At 39.0% G+C, this 25,092-nt stretch overlaps 2 protein-coding genes across 2 annotated transcripts; one reads left to right on the top strand and one right to left on the bottom strand.

Annotated features, from left to right (window-relative positions):
• Positions 1-4,990: 4,990 nt before the first annotated feature.
• On the bottom strand, positions 4,991-10,566 carry LOC139728906 (26S proteasome complex subunit SEM1-like). The gene is made up of 4 exons (XM_071639838.1): positions 10,558-10,566; positions 8,550-8,641; positions 7,520-7,616; positions 4,991-6,101 (listed from the first exon to the last, which is right to left on the bottom strand). The coding sequence occupies exons 2-4, from the start codon at positions 8,635-8,637 to the stop codon at positions 6,038-6,040; spliced, it is 249 nt and encodes an 82-aa protein (XP_071495939.1). The 5' UTR covers positions 8,638-8,641; positions 10,558-10,566; the 3' UTR covers positions 4,991-6,037.
• A 3,904-nt stretch (positions 10,567-14,470) lies between these two features.
• LOC139728905 (small ribosomal subunit protein eS27-like) lies at positions 14,471-22,709 on the top strand. Its single transcript, XM_071639837.1, has 4 exons — positions 14,471-14,512; positions 18,322-18,430; positions 19,596-19,706; positions 22,187-22,709. The coding sequence occupies exons 1-4, from the start codon at positions 14,507-14,509 to the stop codon at positions 22,213-22,215; spliced, it is 255 nt and encodes an 84-aa protein (XP_071495938.1). The 5' UTR covers positions 14,471-14,506; the 3' UTR covers positions 22,216-22,709.
• The last annotated feature ends 2,383 nt before the right edge of the window (positions 22,710-25,092 follow it).

Raw genomic sequence — 25,092 nt, 5'->3', positions numbered from 1 at the left:
ACTTAAAAATATTCATCAAAACTACAGTGTATCCATGGGCGTCACCAGGGGGGGTGCGTTGGGTGCGAACGCACCCCCCTTCAGATCCTTTAAAAAAAAAAAAAAAAAAAAAAAAAAAAAAATCAGTCAGTGAGCGACCTCAACGCCGGACGCTAGATAATTATTTTTTTCTATTTTTTTATTTTTTTTACATTTTGCACCAGGAACTAAAAAAAGAAATAAAAAATTCGTGGGCAAAAACAATTCGCACCCCTGGTTCTGGCAGCAATGATTTTATACATATCTACTTGTATTCTATTTTATCGACCGTACTGTACATCCGTACGATACGGAGCAGGGGATGCTCTAAAGTGCAGATTTTAGACATCCTTCCCCCGCTTGGTCACTTCGACGCCACCTCGCTGGTCATACCTCCCCAAGTCATGGACATAAACCGACACCCTTGACTACCAGTGGCGGATCCAGGGGGAGGGGCGCATCGGGCATCCCCTCCGCTCCCCCCCCCCCCCCCTCCTCTTAATTCCAAAGCGAAAAAATATAGCTTCAAACGGCAGTTTTTGGACTGTAAAATGTCAAAATTTTTAAGCTCGCTCGCTCGCATTTTTGGTCGTAATGCCATTCTCCTGAAGTTGCTGCCAATAACTGCCGGCAGTTGCGCCCGGTGCGCCCCCCCCCCCTTAATTTCCAAAGCGAAAAATATACCTACAAACGGCAGTTTGGGGACTGTAAAATGTCAAAATTTTCAAGCTCGCTCGCATTTAAATTCTCTTTATATTGCTGCCAGCAATTGCCAACAGTTGCGCCCGATGCGTCCCCCTTAATTTCTAAAGCAAAATAAAAAAAAAAAAAAACAGATATAGCTTCAAACGGCAGTTTTTGGACTGTAAAATGTCAAAATTTTCAAGCTCGCTCCCATTTAATCTTTATGCAATTCTTCTGATGTTACTGCCAGTAAATGTCAGTAGTTGCGCCCGGTGCGCCCCCCCCCCTTAATTTCCAAAGCGAAATATAGCTACAAACGGCAGTTTTTTACTGTAAAATGTCAGAATTTTCAAGCTCGCTCTCTTCGCTCGCATTGAATCGTTATGCAGTTCACCTGATGTTGCTGCCAGTAATTGCCAGCAGTTGCGCCCGGTGCGCCCCCCCCCTTGATTTCCAAAGCGAAAAAATATAGCTAAGAATGGCAGTTTTTGGACTGTAAAATGTAAAATTTTCAAGCTCGCTCTCTTCGCTCGCTCGCATTTAATCGTTATGCAGTTCACCTGATGTTGCTGCCAATAATTGCCAGCAGTTGCGCCCGGTGCGCCCCCCTTGATTTCCAAAGCGAAAAAATATGGCTAAGAACGGCAGTTTTCGGACTGTAAAATGTAAAATGTTCAAGCTCGCTCTCTTCGCTCGCTCGCATTTAATCGTTATGCAGTTCACCTGATGTTGCTGCCAGTAATTGCCAGCAGTTGCGCCCGGTGCGCCCCCCCCCTTGATTTCCAAAGCGAAAAAATATGGCTAAGAACGGCAGTTTTTGGACTGTAAAATGTATAATTTTCAAGCTCGCTCTCTTCGCTCTCTCGCATTTAATCGTTATGCAATTCACCTGATGTTGCTGTTAATAATTGCCAGCAGTTCCGCCCGGTGCCCCCCCCCCTTAATTTCCAAAGCGAAAAAAATATGGCTAAGAACGGCAGTTTTTGGACTGTAAAATGTAAAATTTTTGAGCTCGCTCGTTCCGCTCGCTCGCATGTAATCGTTATGCTCTCCTGATATTGCTGCCAGTAATTGCCAGCAGTTGCGCCCGATGTGTCCCCCCCTTAAATTCCAAAGCGAAAAAGTGTAGCTACAGACGGCAGTTTTTTTTTTTACTGTAAAATGTCAAAATTTTCAAGCTCGCTCGCTCCGCTCGCTCGCATTTAATTGTTATGCAATTCTCCTGATGTTGCTGCCAGTAATTGCCGGCAGTTGCGCAAAATATGGCTCCAAATGGCAGTTTTAGGACTGTAAAATGTCACAATTTTCGAGCTCGCTCTCTTCGCTCGCTCGCATTTAATTGTTATGCCATTCGCCTGATGTTGCTGCCTGTAACTGCCAGCAGTTGCGCCCGGTGCGCCTCCCCCCCCCCTAATTTCCAAATCGAAAAAATATGGCTACAAACGGCATTTTTGGACTGTAAAATGTCAAAATTTTCAAGCTCGCTCGCTCCGCTCGCTCGCATGTAGTCGTTACGCCATTCTCCTGATATTGCTGCCAGTAATTTGTCGTTTCACACCGTCATTCCATAATCCATTGTGGACAACTCCCTCCCACAACCCCCCCCCCCCCCCCCCTTGCTCGTTCCGCTTGCTCGGGCTCGGTCGCGTTCATGACATCAGTGTAAGAATTATTACTATAAGTTTATTTAGATTATACCATTTATGTAGTAGGCAAATTGTTCAATAACAATTTACTTCAAAATGTACTGATACCTTAAACAAGTGGGACTGTTTCAAGTCGATAAAACACGCAAAAAATTTGCATCAAATTGCACTATTTACAACATCAAAATGTAAAAAGTGCTCACCGTGGGAGGGGGACACCCCCTCCCACATCCTGCCCCTTGCTCACTCCTCTCGCTCTTGCTTGGCCGCGTTCATGACATTCAGTGTAAATATTAAAACAGGAAGTTTATTTGGATGATACTATTTTAGAGGCAAATTGTTCAATAATAATCTTCATCAAAATATAGTGCTACCTCAAACAAGTGGGACTGTTTCAAGTCGATAAAACAAGCAAAACATGCATCAAATTGCACCATTTACAACATCAAAATGCAATTTCAGTTCTAACCGTGGGAGGGGGTTGGCCCCCTCCCACACCCTCCCCCCTCGCTCGCTCCGCTTGTGCGGGCTCGGTCGCGTTCATGACATCAGTGTAAGAATCAATGCAAGAAGTTTAATGAAATGATATAGTTTATAGGCACATTGTTCAACAACAATTTCCATCAAAATATATACTGCTACCTTAAACAAGTGGGACTGTTTCAAGTCGATGAAAACACGCAAAAAGCCTTCATCAAACTGCACCATTTACAACATCAAAATGCAAAAAGTTCTCACCGTGGGAGGGGGGGGGGGTGCTAGTATGCGAGGGAGCGAGCAAGGGGGGGGGGGGTGTGGAAGGGCATGTTGCTTTAACATGCACTTCCACACCCACCCCCCCCCCCTTGCTCGCTCCCTCGCATACTAACAACACCCCCCCCCCCCCCCCCCAAGATGAAATCCTAGATACGCCGGTGCCCTTTCCCTGCTTGGCTTCCCTCAAAAAAACCGTAAAAGTCTAGGGATTGAGAGCTTCCTATGTTCCAAATGTCTGTCCAAAAAATCTCGTTACATCAAGGAGGTAGTACCTCCTTGGTTACATTTAGTGTCAAAACGCACCCCCCTTGAAAAAAAGCTGGTGACGCCCCTGATATATGACCCCTTTTAGTACTTGGGGTCCTGAATAGTAGGCAGCAATACAGTTTCATAAAACATTCTTGTGAACATGTTGACCTCTGTGTAGATACAGAATGACTGGAGTGACTGGCATAAAAGATTTGTACATGTACAAAGTTTCTATGGCTCAAGCTCTACACTCTGTACACACCCCATGTACATGCAACAGACAGACAGACAGACAGTCAGACACACACACACACACACACACACACACACACACACACACACACACACACAATATGCATGTGTTCAAACACTGGTTTAAGCAATCAATTTCAAAGAGAAATCTCAACCCCAAGCTTCAAAAATAACTGGGTTACACCCTTTATACACAACCTTGTACTAAACTACAGAACTCATATGCACACTTGTCATGTTCATGAGGTATTGATTTGAATGATTTTATTTTTTTTAAATCTTATTTGTTCGTTCTCCCAGATACACCGTTTCTGTAATTCATTACAACTTATGGATGTTTCTTTTCCTGCAGCTATAGATAAGCTTTTCATGAAAAGGAAATTCTAGACCAATGAGTTATTCTGCAAAAATAAAAACAAAAAAGAGCAAAAAACAAAACAAAATGAAAAGCACAACAGTGAAAATTTGATCAAAATCATTGCACAAGTAAGGAAGTTACGAAATTTTAAAGATTTCCTAATTTCTGTACAACAGTTATTGATATGAATGTGTAAATACATGAACTGATGATGTTATCACCGTACAATTTTGACAAATGTAATTTCTGGTTGAATAGCTTTAAAATAATTGAACTGTTTATAGTATTCAATTGTGTTTCAGCAAAACAAGAAGAAAAAAAAAAGGAAAATTCCATGATTTAATAGACAATGTACCTTACAACAAATTGTGAGGGGATAACATCATCACTTCACTATCTGAATATTTGTATTGTCTGTTCAAGAACTGTTTTGTGAATACATACGAAGAGTTTGTTCGCAAAAACCAATAAGTCAATTTTTTAAGATTTTGAAGTACGGTCTCTGTAATTAAGTACAAAATAATACCTTTCAAATGATATGTTGGTCACTACATATAAAGGTACATTTTAGAAGTTATGGTCAAAAGAAGCAAAAATTTTCTTATTATTCTCTTTATTTTTCGTGACCTTTAATTGCAAATACAATGTATCTCCATTTGGCAAATATGGACTTATCGGTTTTTGCGAACAAACTCTTCATACATTAGCGAAGCTTCACAATTACATGACTTCCTCAATATTCATCCGATTTTGAGCAAACTCCAACTGTTGTGCTTGCTTGCTGCTTGTAAGATTTCACTCTTTCTTTTTAGACTACAGCTGTATTTTTATTTGTCCCAGATTTTCCCTCTAACATCAATAGGCAGGAATCTGTTAATAGCTGTTGCAAGGAAAGGCAGCCTCCACAAGCTTAGTTGGTTGTTAAGGGCAACTTTTGTGAACAAAGTACATCATATGTATAAAACCTGAAGACATTACAGAAACAGTCTATCGTACTAAAACATATATTTTGATCCATATCACCCTGCATGAAAATTTGAGTGGTAGTGGGTGTAAGACAGCATGGGAACAGGGTTTGGGAAATCTTCAGCACACTTCCACTTTATCACCCTTTTCCACAGGTTTCTAATGATAGCATTCCCACAACATCTACAAAACAAAACTACATACAGTGGACTCCCTTTATAACAAAGTCCTCAGACCAGCATTTTTCTTTCGTTATATTGAAATTCTGTTACAACTGAACAAATGAACAATAAAAAGCAAAGAGCGTGTGATGTTGCGGACTAAATTTTCACTTTGTTGTAACCGGAATTTCGTTATAACCATGTTCATTTTAACGGGAGTGCACTGTACATATACTGTACATGGATCACTTGAAAGAAAACCGAGTAATAGATATATGTACGGGTCCATGCCAAAGTCACACACAATCACACATGTTTCTTTACTGCTGGGTTTTATTTGTTAGTAAACTAAGTAATTCCAGTTAGGCTGAAATGACACAGTATATACATCTACACTAAACCTTTGTAACTACATTACAGGAATTTTTTTTGTACGAGTTTATGTTAAACTACAAGGGGTAGCAACATCTGACTAGGGAGTGGGGAGAGATTTCCTGATGCAAAACTCCATATATATATCTACTGATTTATTTGTTACATGTACCACTTCATGCTGCACAGCATCAAACTAATGCATGTCTGTGCATACCACAGAACTACAGTATTTTGCCGTAATCATGATTAGCGACTGGATTGTAGGGCCCTATTAATGACATTTTTTTTTCCTGAAATTAAGAAAAAACTGATATCCTCAGTCTGGTACTTTGCAAGAATATTTACTAGCAGAATGCCCTCATGCTGACATTATCTACAGGTAATTAGAAGAAGAAGAAAAAACTAACAAACAAATCACAGAAAGGCAGGATAATCTATCATGGGTACAATGTGAGGATGAAACTTCACTGTGTTACATTGTACATAACATAAAACAAGTCATAGCTTTTGTAGCATACTTGAACAAAGAGAAATTTTACAATTTGTACAGATTTGGTTAGCTTCAGGTGCTGCTACGATCTCATGGGCTCCTGTTCTTGGTGGTTCACTTTGTGTCCATGTTGTTCCAATTCTGCCCTGAAGTGGGGACAAACAGTGTATCACAGGAAATAATAATCATAGTCAGTGTCATCTTCATGAGGAAATAGATGCATCATATGAATCAGACACTTCATGTATAATGTAAGATGGAGTAAAGAGAATGCAAATGTTGAGGGAATGTAACGACATGTACAAATGTATGTTAACTCACAAACTACACACCTTGATGTATGTATTTTTGTCATTACCCAACGAATATCTTGTTATTACAGTATCATTCCAAACATTTCTTAGGCATACATGTACATTTTGGAGTGAAATTTGACAGCTCTGCAGACGTACGAGACTATATCTTACCTTTAACAAGACTCCAGAGCACTGTAAAACTCAAAAGACAGTGAGTCCCAATATACTCAGTCAATATGACAACAGTGCAGTCCATAGTAAGGTGTACATTGTACCTTCTACAAACCAATTTGCCTCCTTGTCGAGGGCAGGTAAAACTCACAGTCAGGCAAGTAAAATGAATTGACACTTGCTTGCTTGGGGCACTTTGCTTGAATGGAGATACATCTAAGTACCTTGGGAATATAATACATTTTTCATTTCATCATATCTGTCTGTGTCAGTACAGAAGATGAGATTTAAACCTGCTGAAGACTAGTCCTGAGTACACTCAGGCAGGTGTCTATGGGAAATGCGTGTTTTAGCAAAATCAGCCCGTCATCAACAATTATGGAATGACATCACAAAAGTGGAAATCTCTTGAGTGGTTTAACCAACTTTTTGATGTCTGTTGGCAGATAAGGTCGACAATGATACATGTACACCCACAAAGTGGAAGAAGAAAATGTTAGGTACGTGTATATAGTCAAACCTGCCTTATTGGCCACCTGTCTATAGTGGCCACCTGCCGATTGCGGCTAATGAGAAATCCCCCAAGATAAAAGCCATGTTATAGACCCTGTGTATAGTGGCCACCTGTGTGACGCAGCCAGCGGTCATCAATTTTGCCTCCCGTAGTAGAATTTAACCAGTCTATAGCAGCCACAGACCCATACTGAGCCACAGCAAAGCCGATAATTCAGCAAGTTTTTCCACATTGCAGCTGTGCCTGTTATTCATGGCTAACATTCAGTCATGGCCATCGCTATATTCACCCGCCATTCAGACATAGTAATGCACTTAATAGTGAAAATCTTGCTTGAAGTAGGCCTACGCATGCTACTGTGCAACAACTAGATCAATACCAGCACTGTTCAATGCATGAAGCACACGTGTGCATACGTGTACACATACTACAAAAATGTACAATACATACATGTAGGCGATGCACACAAAATGTCTGATAACCTGTCTTTAGCGGCCACCTGTCTATAACGGCCACTCTTCTTGTCTCCCTTGGGTGGCCGCTATAGACAGGTTTGACTGTATCAACTGATAAAATCCCATACCTCAGCTGCACAGAGAAGTCATCCTCAACATTATCATCATCCCAGTTGTCTTCCCACACGTTGTTATCAGATGGATCTTCTTCATCCCTCTTCCACTCTTCACATGAAAAAAGGAATTACAGAGAGAGAGAGAAATAAAAGGAAGAAAAAAAAAGGACCACATCAGTTGTTAACGTTTCACATTGTACGCACTTACTAGAACTCAAGTTCTGCATTGTTAACGAATTATTTTGAAATCGTTGTGCTGTCTGACATATTCAATAATATCCCAGTTTATGTTAATCAAGTAGCAGGGTTTAGAAGAATTTGATAAAATGACAGAAAGTTCCTGCCTCCTGTGGGCACAAATACCTCCCTTTACTTACCTGCAAATCTTAAGAGCAAATGATAAGAATTTTGACTGTATCGTTTGATTCTTTAAGCTTTGTACTTAATGATTATGAAGAAAAACAATGAATAAACAAACAAAAATCTGCCATATTTCTGGAAATCGAATGAATATCAATATAAGGGCCACTGTGGCTAAAAAAACACACAACAAAAACACTGCATGAGTTTGCAAACCATCAAGACATTACTTTATATTGCCAAGGAAGGCATCAGGCACCACACTGAGAGCAACTACTGATGAAACTTTTTATATTAACCAGTATTTCAGAACTTAATTGAGTGAAATAATACTTTCTTAGGAGAAGAATACATGTACTTATTCTGATCCACTACATCCATTTGTTTGATTGCTTTTCAATCAGAGTTTGTAGTTGAGCTAGAAGGTACTCTTGAAATCGACTTTTGTTTTTATGCATGTTTTTAATTTTTCATTTATTCCTGTCAAATTTTCAGTGAATAAAGTCTGATACTGTAATCACACTCTTCTGTGAAACTGATCATTCAAGGCAAAGTTTAGTCATGTATTAGATCATTCGACCATAATGCCATTTTTCCTCCTCCCCACGCACCTATTACATGTGGATGAATTCAGAGGTTTGTCTGCCTATAAAACCTGTTTGACAATAGTTCCGCAACTCACCTTCTGCAGGGAATTCTTCAAATTCATCATCTTCTTCAAGAAGACCTAAGTCGACTTTCTTCTCCTTTTCGTTTGCTTTATCTGTCATGTTCCTGTGGGAGGTACATTTTCATATCATAATGACCAGTTGTAGCATCAGTACAAAACTACCATAATTTACAAGTACAGGCTGTACGTACTTTTGAATTCTAGAATGGGAGCACAAAATGGCCAATGGCAAACTTTTGATATTCAGACGAGTAAGCGAAATAATCTGTGAATGCATGAAAGCAACCCTTTCCCTTTCCCGATAATTCAATACACCCTGTAATAAATTTACTAATTAATAACTTTCAGAATGGTTCTTGTTACAAAAGCATGTAGTCCATGTACATGATGAATATGAATCATGAATGCATATTATATATATATATATATATATATACACACACTGTCATGTGCTCCGTGATCAATAGTGCAGTGCTTACCAGAAATTGATGAAACAGTAACAAATCTGGATGGAAATCTGTGCCCAAAGATTGTAATCTTTGTGGTGAGCTATCTTAGATATCTACATTCACAAATTACAAAATATCACCAGGAAGGGGGTGCGAATATATTTGTAGTACTAAACTGTACAAATAGGGCTGTAGATTCTACTGCTGTATATTAATCTACGCATGAACAAAGAATCAATTGTTTCCATGTACGTTGTACACTGAAACATTAACCCCTTTTTTTAATTGAATCTTAGCAGGCCTAGTTACTACTCCATACTAGATAATATTTTTCTTGTGCATCTATCTAGGTTACACATATTCAAGCAAAATTAAGATTGAAGCATTCTCAATACACACTGCATTCTGCCAATATATATATATATATATATATATATATATATATATATATATATATATATATAGTGGGAGAGATAGTTCCCTTCCCATGCAGGACATCACGTCAAATTATACACGTCCCAGAACCTGATGAAGGCCTGATGACAGACCGAAAGCTCGATTGATGAACTCTTGCTCTTTATGTGCCACGTTCCCATGCCTGACTCAGTCGACGGCGTGCCAACTTCGCATATTCTGCTCAAAGGCACAAACCCGCCCAAAACCGGCAACGCTAACTCGCCAAATGTCACAGTACTATGAAAGTGTTTCTCGTGATTCCATTCCTGTCACAAGTAGTAGCTTACATTTTTATACGTGGTGATTGACTATCAAGCAGTGTTTCCTAATCCTACTGAATTTGCGAGTAAATTTTAAGTTTCTGTCACTGTTTTGTGTGCAAAAGTCATGCATCACAATACCAATAATGTAGCTACTGCCCAACTGGTCATTTGAAACTAATGAAAGCAAAATAATATTAAATTTGTCAGAATACAATCTCCATCAATTTAAAGTTTGGCGTTTCGGCGTTTCTCTACCACTCGTCTACTAGTACAACTACACAAAAATCTAGACTCAGTTCCACATATCTGAAAAGCAGAATGTTTTCCCTAAAGCATGATTATGTTGCTGTCTCAGGATCAAAGGTGGCACAGAGGGGAACACCACGGCATAATTTATAGGCCTAAATTTAGAATAAAAGAGTTAAAATAAATAAAGGGAAAACAATATCGAGAATTTGAATGAGAGCCTGATATAGACAGTTTATAGAACTATATATATATATATATATATATATATATATATATATATATTTACGAGAAAAATATCTGCTGGTTCATATATTCCGGCCGGCTGATTTTCACCTGCGGTGCTTCCCCTGTGTTTGCTCGGGAAACAAGAATCTAAAACAGTAGAATAGACGTCTACTCGTAATCATTACACCACATACAAGATATGGGACTGAGGAGGAAAACTTTCAACTGCGAAACCGAGAACCGTGGCGTAACCTACGAAGCAGATGTCCCATGATTCTTGTGAAAACGTCCAGTATGTAAGGAATCGATAAATGTAGAATATACGACAGTTTTTTTAACTTACTATTTCTATTTGTTTCTTAAATTCATTTTATTTACCTTGTCGGGTGATGATTTGACACGGCAACAGATGAAACACACACAAAACTTCAACACGCTTTGTCATTGGATTCTACAATGAACTATCATGCGCTAAACGCTGCTGCTACAACCTTTCTACACCGCGACGACGAGCGCTGGCAAGGCACATGCGCTGCATTGCATTGCGAACATCACTGCACTCCGTACGTAACCAATTTGGCGCCGCTGTCCATCAAACTGTACGGTAAAATATACTTGAAATAGCGGAAAAATGACCGCAAGAAGCCAGATGCGATCTCTCCTTTTTTTTTTTTTCCTCTGTTATTTATTTTCCCCTCCAAAGTTTCATGCATTTATATGCAATGTAGTTTATTCAAAGGTCTGTTGGCCTTTGATAAAAGGGCTGGAATTTAAACTTACAAAACGTTTCTTATGATCTGAAAAAATGAGAAGGTTATTGTCGTATTCTAGCATGTAGGCCTACAAAAAGTTTTGTATTCATATTCCTCTAAACAGTATACGATATTCACAAAAAGGTTAAATTAGTGATGTCGTCACAATTCCAATTTTTATGAAACTTTTAGGGCATATATAGATTATAATGATGAATTCCCAACTCTTACAGTAGTGCATTGTGCATAAAGAAAAATTCAAAGTATATAATATCTTCTTTTTGATTTCATTGAAAAGGAGAGGCTGTGATAGTATAAGATTATGATATTTATCATTATTATTATTATTAATATTATTCTTCTTTTTTTTGGGGGGGGGGCAGGTCAATGGAAATCTCCGGAGGAGACGGCAATCCATGCATAATAGGCCCTATTTGCAAATATATCATCATTGTGATAAACCAATACCGCTATACTTTTTTTTTTGAGCATGGCAAAAAGTTGTGTAACAACTCTCTGCGTCCGATGCACTGTCCGTTTGTTAAATCATCTTCAGTTGGCTTTCAAGTTGAACATGGGCTACATTCCCTCACTCAATCTTGCAATATTGATGTTGTGCTTGAACTGAACACAAGCACTGAATTTCATTCTTGTTGAAATGGTGTTATACGGCTTGATAGATTCAAAATGTTGAACATGCATTTTAATTTGGTCCACATAACAATGATAATAATGATAAGATGACGATAATGATAGCAAATCATTATGGAACATAGGCCCTATAAATAATGTTTAAAATAGGGTGATTAGAAGAAGATAAAAAAGAAGAAATTGTGTGAAACATTTGAAAGCCACGTATTCTGATCTTAATGGACAAGTTCACCTTTATAGACATGTGGGTTGAGTGAATGCAGCAATATTAGTAGAAGAACACATCAACGAGAGTTTGAGGAAAATCGGACAATCCGTTCAAAAGTTATGAATTTTTGAAGTTTCTGCTCAGTCATGGCTGGATGAAAAGACTAAGTAAGCTTGTGATGTCAAATGAGTACAACGATATAAAAAAGAATAAAGAAAATTCAACATATTTCCATTTTTCTCGCATAACACTCGACTATTCTCTTTCAGAAGGCAGGGAGAATGATTACCCTTAACATACGTCAGTAGCAAGTCGAAGAAATGTGCACTTTATTCAAAAAGTAAAGTTTTGTGAAATTCTCGTTTTATTTTCCTTATATAGTTGCACGCATGTGACATCATACACTGTAGTAGTCTTCTCATCCAGGAGTGACTGCGCAGAAACTTAAAATATTCATAACTTTTGAAAGGGTTGTCCGATTTTCCTCTAACTTTCACTTATCATGGGTTTTACTAAATTGCTGCATTCTCTCAATCCTAATGTACAAGGTGGACTTGTCCTTTAAATTGACCTCGATTTTTCCTCTTTCTCTGTATATAGTATAGGTAAAAAAAACTTGAAATTTGCGGATTGAGAACATCTTGTATGGTATATAGGCCTATTATATACATGTACCATAAAAGCTGCAATACATAGGCCATGTTTATAAGGTTTTACAAGACAACACTGATTATAGGGGCTTAATGGTACATCACGATTATAGGCCCTTATATCCCACGGACAATGGTTTCTATACTAGCTGCCAGTAAACACTATGTGGAGGAAAAAATATTCAATGCTGTGAAGTGGTAAGGGGATGATGATTGGCATACATGCAAAACGAAATTAGAAAGCAAATTATCGTTAGAAATTTTGGTATCAAATCCCATATGCGCTGCTCTCCTCAATTACACCTCATCATGTTCATTGGATGTATATATTTACTGCCGTATTATACCGGTCGGAGGCTATCTATGGGACTACAATTAACATAATAATTTATGCTGACAGCTCAGAGGATCGACCTATGAATCTTCCAACATAAGGCCTTATATTTGAGATTGTAGATGACTTTGTGTACCTTGGAGTAAAGGTAGTTTCAAAAAGACAATTTTTAAGCAAGTCGAGTCACACATGCTAGAAAAGCTCTGTCTATATATAGCATGTTGGCCAAGGCTAAAAAGTTACAGCTCTCTCTACACACAGTGCCATTTATTTGATCATCTTGTTTTCCCTGTTTTTATACACTATACGCCGTGAAGTTTGGGGTTATGAGTGCATAGACCAAATTGAACTTTTCTATTGAAAATTCTTAAGAAAAGTTTTGCTTGTGAACAAATGTACTCCTTATTGTATGGTTTATGGTGAAACTGGACGTGGGGGAATTTTGAACCACATAAAATGTCGAATGATTGGATTCTGGTTGAGATTAGTTATCAGGGAAAATAAACCAAACATAAACATGTACAATTTTGAAATTTCTTCTGCATTACAAGGGGCCATATACTCTCCGTCAAAATCACAATGGTCATTATCTATCGCAAATACTTTTGATTATGCAGGGCTGGGGAATGTGTTGAGTAGTTGGTTAGCACAAGGGGGTGGATTTAGTGCTGCATGGATTTCACACACTTCAAAAGTTAGACTTAGTGATAATTATGTTTATACAAGAGTGGAGATCAGCCACAATTATGGTCAAATAGAATTTGTAAAAATTATAGAATGTTTCATTTGATGCTTGAGAAGTATTTACAGGTCCTGCGTAATATATAGATATATATACATATACATACACACACACACACACACACACACACACACACACACACACACACACACACACATATATATATATATATATATATATATATACATATACATATATATGTAAATTACCTTAAGTAAATTTAGATGTCGATCTAATGGATTATATACCTGTTAATAAGGGCAGGTTTGATGCAAGCCTGGTAGATGAATTGCATTGTGCGCAGGATAAATGTTCTTTTGCTTCTACAGGGGATGAATTTCATTATATTTTTGTTTGTCCTTTTTTTCACAAAGAGAGACTATTGTATTTACATAGCAGCTTGACCGCCAGTAGACCAAGTGCGTTACATCATTATGGCAAACTATTCAATTCAGCTAATGCTTGCCGTTTGAAAAAAAAAAACAGCCAAATTTATCAGAATAATTATGTTTCACTTTTCATCAAAACCAAAGAAGAAAGACAGTAGTTATATAAAAAGTAAAGTAGATGTGAATGTGTGCACGTAGTGGTAGAGTAGTTAAACGTCCTTTACCCCTTTATTTGCATACATGTTTATTTATATCTGTTATTTTCGTATGTATATGTATACATTATCACTTACATTTCTGTATTCATATTACATGTATATATTGTACATATTTTTGTACTCTCATACCCCGAGAGGGGGTCGACAGAGTCAATGAAATCTTACAAATGTTCTTCTACTTCACAGAGCGGATTGGTGAAATCTATCGTCCTATGTAATGAGACCTTTTTCCGTACTAGTAATTCATTGCCCCCGCCCGTCCCACCGCCAGCTTCGGTGGGAAAACCGCCCTTTGGCAACACGAGGTGGCTGTGAAAGGTCAACTTGCGGAAGTGCACCCTTTCCTCGGCCTCTTTCCTATGTGATCGCACAGCGAAAACAACATGCCAGTGAGTGATGGACAAATTATAACACATTTCTATGCAATAGATTTATCAATCTGTATCGAGAATTGGTTTAAAAAGTCGGATTAAATGTCCATGCAACACTCTGTGTTGTTTTTTTGCAGTTAGATTACAGTGAAACTGCGTATTTTAACGCATTTCATGTCTTGTGTAGATAAACGCGTTCGATGCTCCTTCGTCGTTCGCGGCTGTTGCGTACTTCGCGTGCGTGTCTTACACCACCACGCGTTTCGCAAGTATGTCGCAACGGGACGAAATTGGATTGTTCAACCTTGAGTTTTAATAAGAGAAACTCTGTCGATTCGTACCGTCACAGGCTTTGCAATTTTTAATCGCAGGCCATGGTAATAACAATGTATGTAAGGGCTTTATAGGATATAGTTGCTTCTCTCAATCGGTCAAATATTGGTAGCATTTGATTTGGTGTTGCTATTCACACTAATCACAACGTGCAGTGTTGTTCTGAGTGCAGTGCGGCATGCGGATCGATTGTCGGACGCGGACGGACCCGAGCTCCAATCTCATTTGAATATAAATTGGCAATGGCTGATGATTGTACTTATTATGCTTCAGCTCAACTCAGATGCAGATCATTCTAAATTTGTCTGAAGTGTAAGGGGAGTAGTAGACCGATCATATTTTACAAAGTGTAGAACCATTCTCGATCAATACGGAGGTGTGAGGATGTAATGTAAGGGGACATGATCTGACTCTGACATTGACAACATACAGTCAGTACAGAATGATTGACCGAAGATCGGTCTGCATCTGGTCGTCAAGGATATGTTCCGCAGAGACTGCGTCTAGCTTAACTGAATCCCCGCCTCATGGAGGAGAGCGATAACGTTAAAAAAAATATATATATATAGAACATATATATATACAACTACTTGTACTGCGCGCACTGGGGGCCGACTTTACCCACTTGGCCGAGTTTACCCATAACTACGGTATTAAAAAAAATAAGTAAAAGACTCCTCCAGACAGACGGATCTCTCTGTCTAACAGAATGACTGCTAATGAAATCAACACTGGGATTATGTAAACTGTTTTTCTTTTACTTACTGCCAACTCAGCACACAACATTCTTCTTTCGTCATTACATTTCCCATCCTTCATCGATCCTCACACCTTGCAATTGATCTACAGTGTACACTTTGTACAATATTGGCCTACTATCCCCCTTACAGTTTATATCCAACACTTGCAGATTGTAAAAAGTGCTTAGAATGCTCACAGCAGGCGCGGATCAAGCTTTTTGCAAAGGGGGTGGGGGTTTCAGTTTGAACCAATGACAATGGGTCATGTCTTATGCACTTGTCAATGTAATGACGCACCCCACTACCCCCGGACATGGGTGCGTCATGGTCATTTTTTGACTGACCACACGGGGTTTTTGACGGACACCACAGTCACTTTTTTGACGGACATAACGCTGCAAGTGACGAACACCACAGTCACTTTTTTGACGGACAACACGTTGAAAGTGACGCACACCTCGGTCACTTTTGTGACGGACATCCTCGGTACATATGACGCACCCCCGTAAATACTGAAACGATTTTTGCACACGTTTTATTCAAGCAATTTCATTTTCTTTTGGTTCGTACACATAATTTGTAAAAGTTTCGGCAAGTTTCCCTTACCATGTAAGCACCGTATTGTCATTCACCGTACATCACGCTGCTGCTACGATATTCCGTGCAGTAGTATGTGTTCTGTGCATGCAATCCATACATGACAATCACATGTGTGCAGAATGCGCTGTGTGTGCGCGGCCATTGCTAGTGCGGTGGATGCATACTGCTGCAGCGCAGGTAGGTACACACCACGCCACAGCATTCATATTCCCGCTCGAGTACTGCGTAACTACAGCGTAGTCGCGGTACGTAGAGATTCGCACAACTAACAGCGTCGCGCGCGCGTCTGGCCAGCTGGTCGGGCTAGGAGTGAGCAGAAAATAGCATGCGGCAGGCAGGTCTTCTGCTGCCGCTTCGACAGAAAAGATTGAACTAAGTTGTTACATCGCTGAACAGTCCCTGGTTTGAGATTGAGTATGCATGATTTCATGGGTTTGTTGGAGGGAAAATGTAAGGAGAAAGGGTGGCTTTTAAATTCTTTGCTTGCCAGATTCTGGCAAGCATTTTTTCCTCTTATTCCAAAACGCTTCCCGACTTTGATTTTCACTTGCCGCATGCGTGCAGTTTTCCATAGCCAAGTAACGTACCATGACGCACCCCTCGGTTCAAAATAATGCGTGTTATTTTCCATAGCCAAGTGACGTACCATGACGCACCCCTCGGTCAAAATTTTGACCGACAATGATGGGATTTTGACGCACCCCTCGGTCAAAAATTTGACGGACAAAGCTGGTAAAATGACGAACACCTGGGTCACAAATTTGACGGACCAAACGAGGAAATGACGCACCCATGTCCGGGGGTAGTGGGGTGAGTCATTACATTGACAAGTGCATTATGACAAGAAAAAAAAAAATCCATGTTTTTCTCTGCCTCTTATCTACCAAAATCAGCTGACTAGCAAAAAGCGAAGAATAAAGAATAAAAGACGAACAAAAAACAAAAACAGTCTTCACATTTTTGGCTGCCACTTCTCTCAGCTCCCCAAATCAGCTGGCAAGCAAAAAAAAAAAAAAAAAAACAGAAGTGCTCGAGGGGGGTTTTAAATGCCCTAACTCCCCCCCCCCCCCCAAAAAAAAAAAAAAAACCTGCATGCAATATCGGCCTACTATCCCCCTTACAATTTATCCAACACTTGCAGACTGTAAAAAGTGCTTCAAAGAATGCTCACAAAAAACCCCGCATGCATCTGCTACTGCACAGCTTCCCACACTTTGAAAACCAAACCAGATGGCAGATCTTTATGACAGAACTCGAGAAACAATTTGCTGCCTGAAGATGATCTTTGACCTACTAATGTAATTCATACATAATTGTAAATCTATCTCAAACTTTCAACATACACACACACACACACACACACATAGTGTACACATAGAGAAAAAAAGGGGATCATCAAGTGAATCAGGGCAGCAGACATATTGGATTTAAATGGGGAGGGTAGATGATGTATTCCAGATCCTATGCTGATGAAAGGAACTGCCACATATTAATATTTGGCTAAATGTCATGTTCAGACCTGTCTCTAGATTATCAGATAATGTAAACATCATATTACATGTACACTGTACGCGGTTGATCATACTAACACATGTGAACCCTTTTGATATTTCAGACGTAGGACCTAGTATTTTGAGATACAATGTTTGTGAATGTTTGTTTATATCGAACAACAACATGTGAGGGCAATAACATTGCACCATGTTTTGTCAATATTGTTCGTCATTACGTACTTTGTAAAGATTGGAAATGAGATTTCATTGTTATGGTGCAATCCCTTTATGTGGAAGCATAGATAAAGCTAACACAGTTCAGTGTAAAGCAGTTGTCTGCACATCAGCAAGGAGGTGCAATGATACTGTTGTGCTCTGTTACACAAGGAGAGAAGGATTTCTTCTACAATCAAACTTGAATTAGGGTTCTCTACTAGAAGTGAAGAAAAAAGAGGAAAATGCCCGTAAGTACCGAGTCATTTTCTGCAAACATGCCTCAATTTTTTGATTCAATGCAGTTAAAAATTCTTTCTGTGACAAAAGTTTTTTCAGATCCACCTTGTTGATAGTGAGCATAAACTAGCTAGATAAAACATGAGGCTCTAGTGTTGATGGAAAATTTTAGCTACCTCATGGCGTTCAAATTTACTTCTCTTTCTAGCTCGCACGAGATTTGCTACACCCAAGCCTTGAGACGGAGAAGAGGCGGCACAAGAAGAAGCGTCTTGTGCAGAGCCCTAACTCCTACTTCATGGATGTCAAGTGCCCAGGTGAGTGAGATCTTCAGAAGAAATCCTGAAATTGCTTTACTAGTATTTGCTGAAATCATCTTTTGTCCTGGGAGGTGTGTATGTTGGGATACTAAGGTGGAGTTGCCGCAAACACCTTGTATAGTGAGGTGCCCGCATCTCGTCAGGGGCCCGAATACCGTTACCCTGTTTAAAATTGTTACAAGCGCACTAAACAATAATTTATGCCTGGGACTGTGTTCAGTACGCTTGAAGTTGAAACTTGGCAGGGCTACCACAACCAAGCAAACTGTGGTGAAAACCGAACAGTTTTACGCAAAAATCTGAAATTTATATTAGGAATACGTGTTACAAGTATCATTACGGTTACCCGCACACATCTTTTACGTGTATGTCTATGGGAGCATCACGGTCACCTGCACACGCCTTTTACATGCTTTTGTCTATGGGAGCGCGGGTGACTAGTTGTGGGCCCCTTCCATAGCGCACAACTATTCCGCATTGTTCACATTTGAGGACGATGGCTGCAAATTTCCAGTATTGATCAATGAACTTGTGGTTCTATTGGAATCTTCAGCATTTTTCCTGTATGTGAGTGGGATTTCATAGAATTTCAGTGACGAAATGTGATACAAATATATGCATAAACATTCACTATGATGAGGTGTGGGTCACCCAAGTATATATGTCTTACACACAATTGTTATGAAATATAGATTCATAATTAAAGGAAAATCTGCAAATTATCACTGTAAATTGACAAGTATGATTACATTGTTTCTTTATTCATTTTTCTTTGGCAAATTACGCTTATGTACTTGAGAGAATGTTACACCATTTGGGAGAGGAATGCCTATAACTAAATTGCGGGGAGGAATTGCTGTTAGGAAAATAATATCACTAGATCTGTGATGTTATGTGATATTTGTAAAGGTTGCACTTGTCATAATACTGTAAAACGAGGAATGTTAGTGAGCATTCTAATTTCAAGAATTTTGCAAGAGCCAAGATTCCTGAAATTAGACTGCACATAAAAGTTCTTGTATACACAATAGCACTAAATGCCAAAGGCACTTCGCGAAAATTTCATACCATGAAAAAGGCTGTTGGCTCCAATTCGTGAAAATTTCATGCCGCGAAAATATCATGTTTTACAGTCTGAGTTCTTTTTTATTTCTCCATGAAGGCTGCTACAAGATCACAACAGTGTTCAGTCACGCACAGACGGTGGTCCTCTGTGTTGGCTGCTCCACTGTACTCTGTCAACCCACTGGGGGCAAGGCCAGACTCACAGAAGGTATGCGGCTTACCACTTCTGAGATTGCTACACTACTGATATGTATTGTGATATTGTTTCAGCTAGTTTGCTTTGAACTTTGTAACATGGAATCCTTTTATGCAGCAAAGCTGTGATGGGATATTTTCAAGTGGCATTGCTGTATGCTACGAAATGATTGTACAAGCTTGCTTACTACCATGCACCATTTATGATTCTAAAGATGCAGTTTGTTGTAGACGAGGTTCCAATGACGTCATCAAGCCATGCTGAGGGCAAAAACTGCATATATGGGGCCCCCCCATACATGGCAAGCATGTAAGCGCTGCATCCCACATCCAATCGTGTGCAATTTTATCATGCTAGTCAGGCAGGCTACTGCATACCCCCCCCCCCCCCCCCCCCCCCCCCCCCAAAAAAAAAAAAAAAAAAAAAAAAAAAAATTGCACTTGTAGTGACACAATTACACGTAAAGCTCTCATTTTATTCAGAGTTGGTTCAGTGTAAGCTAAGTATTAGTGATGCATTGATTCATTATTTTGGCCAAAAGAGATGGGGCCATGCTGAATGGTACATAGTCCATGATAATGATTCAATTCACATTTAGATAAGGTTTTGCTAGGCAGTGATAAGTATGGAGTATACATAATGGGAACAACAGCATTCATGTATTTCATCGCGCAGCTAGCACGGCTTGTAAAGATTAAGCGCGTGAATAGACCCTAGTGTACTTCAAAGCCTCTTTTTTCAGTTCACACTTTTCGAGAGTGTGTGCTTTCTTTCCATTATTTAGATAGGTTAGGAAAGTCCATTTGAATTGAGTTATACATCATATTAAAATTTAGAGTCTGCTCTTTCAGAATCTGCCCTTAACTAAAAATCCATGTCTGGCGACTCTTTGTTGGTTTTGTGATGCAGGGTCACAAATGATGAACAGTTATCCTGGCATTTCGTGTGGTAATGTAGAGATAAAAAAGGAAGTCTTCATCTGAGAGGTTTACAAATTGGTTCAGATTTCTCTTCCAGCAAGTTGCAGTTGGATTTTTATGGCTGGATGATTGCTTGTGGTGGCAAAGAGTTTTTACACAATATGTTCCTCATTCACAAAACACGAAGGTCATGGAACAGAAAACTCATGCTCTGGAATTGATGAGTGTATACAGTGCACTCCCGTTAACCCTATTCCACGATTCCGCAATGCGCAAAGATTTTGCCGCGGCGTTTCATGACTTTTTTCATTGAAGTCTTCCGCATATTTTGAGACCAAATTTGCGACGTACTGTTCTGAAGTTACGTAATGTTTTGCATATGCATGTCAACCCCAAAACGGCTCAAATTCATGATATCGTGTGTAAATCCAATGCCAATTGTGTTTTTTTGTTAAATTGATATGAATTAGATTATTTCAACCTTAGATCGTTGAAATTAATCAATTCTAATGTAGATAAGCTTGAAAAAGTGCCTGCAACAAATTTTGGCAAAAAAAACAATAGAAAACAAAAGGTCGAAAAAACAATAAAATACATAAGAAATTAACAAAACAATAAAAATCAAATGAAATTGATTTTGATTTCGCTATTGTTTTACAAGAAAATTGTTCTATGTGTCTTGAGGAACTCTGACACAAAGATTTAGGAATCCTTCAGTCATTTTAATGGAATTATAGATGAAAATATGATTTAATGCGTACATTTGCGTAATGATTTACTAGAAATTTAATAGAAAGCCAATATTTTTCTTTTGTATGACCATGTAATTTTGTAGTTGACATCCGGCTCTATCTTCAGGCAAAATTTTGCGGCGATCGCGCGATCGGCGGCCGAGATCTTAAGGGGGGTCAAATTGACCCCCCCCCAAGTAAAAACTTGGTCTCAAATAGCCCAGTTAGAATAGGGTTACAGTGTAGTAAGAATTCAGGCTCCAACATCATCAGCTCTATGTTTTTTAATTGATTATTTGTTTGGTTATAACAAAAGTTTGATATAATGAAAGAAAACTGCCATTCCAGAGGACTTCCTTATAACGGGAGTCGACTGTATGAGCAATTAGAAGAAGCAGCGACAAGTGATTAGGGAGAGACTAACAGAGATATCCCAAGTAATGAAAGAAAGTCAGGAAATTCAGACTTTTTGACTATATAATCTTTTTCAATGCCAAGAAACGGTTTATCTCAATCATCATCAAGGGAAATATCGTCCCAGATAAAATTTAGGCCCAATATGATTTGGATATGCGTAACATAGTTGTACATAGAGCTTCTCGATAAGTAGCCCTCTGTTGGGCAGATTTTGTCGTGTGCATTGGTCTCTAATCAATTGCCTTGTCCTTGACAGAGTCTACTTGAAGGTAATATTCCAGAATGTAGAACAGAGCATTCATCGTTCAAGATGCATGATTACCATAGGCTATGACAGCAGTAGTGTTCAAGCCTTTTTCTTCATGTGAAAACACCACATTTATTACTACATGTTGTATATTCTACTCCTGTTTCTTTCATTCAGGCTGCTCCTTCAGGAGAAAGGCCCACTAAGGGACATGAATGTGAGGTGCAGGAGAAAATTCCGTGGGATGATGGAGAACCGTGGCACTCTGTTCTGACACAAGACCCAGGGACAGTGACTTGTGCATGCAGCTGAGGAGAAAAATGGGGAAGAACAACCAGTAATGCATACTAATGCATAGAAGACAATGTACATGTTAACAACCATGCCATTCCAATGATATAACGTAACATCCTCTAACAGATTGGCCATGGCTATGTAGAACTCTACTATAATAGGTAATCATGCAACAACTTTAAGACCGAAATGGAAAAAAGGATTGTTTTCTTGTTTATTGAGATAATGAACATGTACTCATAAAGGAAGATCTGAATTTGTCTGAGAGCAGTTGTGCATGTACAATATGAAATCTCACAATTAAACGGCTATGGCTCAATCTTCTCACGCAGCTGACAGGTGTTAGACTCTTTGTTTTGTTTTGGGACTTTTCTGTGGTGGTACCATTTACTGATCATTTCTAATATCTGTAGCGTACAATTCCATGCCATGTTCAAGTTGAGAATAATAAATGGGCACAATCAGATACTGTAAAAGTGGATATTTTCGCGTGACTAATTTTTCGCGCTTGGCCGGGTCGGAAGAGTTTCGCGAGTTTTTATTTCCGCGGAATCAAGACATCACGCACAGGCACATATGGCAAGCAAAAATATTCGCGTGCTTTTATTTTCGCGCTAGTTTCTGGTTGCGCGAAATGCGCGAAAATTTGAACACCGCGAAAATTTCCACTTTTACAGTAAACGGAATGGTGACTATTTCATCAAAATCAGACTCTAAATGAGGAATATCATGGAATTGTCAAGTTTCACATATCATTGTGCGCTTGGCAGATTGTTACAGCGCTTCCCTGTGCAAGGCAGATTGTCGTTAGGGTGTGGGAGTGTGCATAGGGTTAACAACATTCTGCCATGTACTGGGAATTGCGCTAACAACTATCTGCAAGGGGCAGAAACACGCTGTAATGACAATCTGCCATGCACACTGTGATATTTGCACGAACAACGATTTTGTTACTATTTACAATTGTATGTCTGATTGTGATGAAACTTATATCATTCTCTTCATCTGGTTTGCTCATGTTCATTCAGGTCACTTTGAACATAGTATGAAAAGTGTTTATGAAGAGTGCTGATGGTGAGTTCTGTGTAAACATAGGGACAAGTGCTGTGGAATCTCATTTGCCAGATCTGTCAGAGTATGGACCTCCCCCGTGCCCTGTAGTATTTCTCCATATTGAATTTGCAATCTATGCCAGTCATATGACTTCACAAGCTACACATAATCTAGCTAACTACACACATCCTGCAAGCACAAGTGCCCAAAATACATGTACAACTTGGGAAAGTGTGTCAGATGTCCTGAATTGAAATCAAATGTTTATTTCCACACAAGTACTTCTGACAACTCTATTATGCAATTGTTCAAACACAAGTCAAGAGCGAAGGACCTTACCAGTCATATTATAGTTTGACATGTATGTTTGACACGGTATTTTATCTAGTAATGACCTCCATGTGACCACAATACATACAACTGTATACTATAATGGATTTGCAGATGCCGACATGGGGGAAATTATTGCTTGCAACTTCAGGTCTTGAGGTGAAAGGTCATCCGTGCTTGGTACTTTGTTGCCATGACTGTGTGTGTGTGTGTGCGTGCATGCATTTGTGTGTGTTTTGTCATGTTATTGTACAGAAATCACAGCAGATTACACAAAAATTTACTTATTGTACTCTTACAGAGAAGTGGAGGCTCCCTGAGAAAGGTGTGAGATTGTTGGCAGGCAAGCCTGCATTTACAAGTATGGAGAAGCAAGTAAAGTGATGTACATAATGGGCTGTTAGGGGGGACAACATCAAATGTACACTACCAGCTAAGCTAACAAGCAGACTGGGAATTGTAAAACAAAGCAACAATCAAAGATGTAATCAAACTTTCATATTGAAGGTGTAACCTGGCTTACCTGTTGTTATCTTATTATTTGTTTATTTATTTACTTATTTTAGCAGCTTTATTTGCAAATATCCCAAATTAACAAGAATGAAGTTAATTCGTTTTTGGGTCAAACTCTTCAAATGTAGAGATCGTATTGGGCTGGCAAAGATATTTTGTGAATGCAAACATATGGAGACACATTGCAAAATATAAATTGTATGCCCTCATCATTGGCCTGACTTGTGTAACTGCATAATGCATGGATATGATGAATGTATTGTGTTTCTCATTGTAGTGACATTTCAACGTTATCACTCAACGTTTATAGACCCCATGGCCCTAATGTTACCCAATATGATCATTGTGCAGTAATGCATGTGGTGTATGCACTGAGTAATTTTTTAACATAATATGGAGAAAATAGCATAATTTCAGCATTAAATACCAGATTTTTAAGTTTTTGACCCTCGATCTTTGACCCCACGACCCAAACACTCTCAAGAGAACCATTGTCAGGCAGTACATGAATATTATGTACTCAGTCTCAAGAAGCTACATACTGTATAACATTATGAGCCAATTCTGAGATATGGGGGAAAATAGTAAAATTTTAGCATTTTTATCAGCACTTGACCTTAAATCTTTTACTCTGTGGCCCAAATCTTTCACCAGAGAATCTTTCCTTGTAATCCGCATATATATTTATATGTTTAATGAAAATACCTCGAGGCATTGCAGAGATATTGGGGGGAGGGGGGGGGGGGGTGGAATTTCAAGAATTTGACCGTGACCTTTGAACCTTGACCTTGAGCGTGTGCGCCAAAGAGTTGATAGGCAATATACACGTATATGCCAAGTTTCATGTGGTCACGCTGTTCACAATTCAGTTCAATTCAGTTTGTGTTTATTTC

This window comes from Diadema antillarum, unplaced genomic scaffold (assembly GCF_040938485.1).
Source record: "Diadema antillarum isolate AM-2024a unplaced genomic scaffold, OU_Dant_1.0 seq00000205_RagTag, whole genome shotgun sequence".
Classification (NCBI taxonomy): Eukaryota; Metazoa; Echinodermata; class Echinoidea; order Diadematoida; family Diadematidae; genus Diadema; species Diadema antillarum.
Note: the sequence above shows the minus strand (reverse complement) of the source record. Positions and strands in the feature narration are given on the sequence as shown.

What these genes read in the sequence shown, in the direction of transcription:
- LOC139728906 (XM_071639838.1), bottom strand. Translation starts at nt 8,637, where the DNA reads ATGACAGATAAAGCAAACGAAAAGGAGAAGAAAGTCGACTTAGGTCTT. An exon ending in TGAAGAATTCCCTGCAGAAG is followed by an intron (nt 7,617 to 8,549) that starts GTGAGTTGCGGA and finishes TTTCATGTGAAG; the next exon opens with AGTGGAAGAGGGATGAAGAA. An exon ending in GACTTCTCTGTGCAGCTGAG is followed by an intron (nt 6,102 to 7,519) that starts GTATGGGATTTT and finishes TCCCCACTTCAG; the next exon opens with GGCAGAATTGGAACAACATG.
- LOC139728905 (XM_071639837.1), top strand. An exon ending in CATGGATGTCAAGTGCCCAG is followed by an intron (nt 18,431 to 19,595) that starts GTGAGTGAGATC and finishes TTCTCCATGAAG; the next exon opens with GCTGCTACAAGATCACAACA. An exon ending in CAAGGCCAGACTCACAGAAG is followed by an intron (nt 19,707 to 22,186) that starts GTATGCGGCTTA and finishes TCTTTCATTCAG; the next exon opens with GCTGCTCCTTCAGGAGAAAG.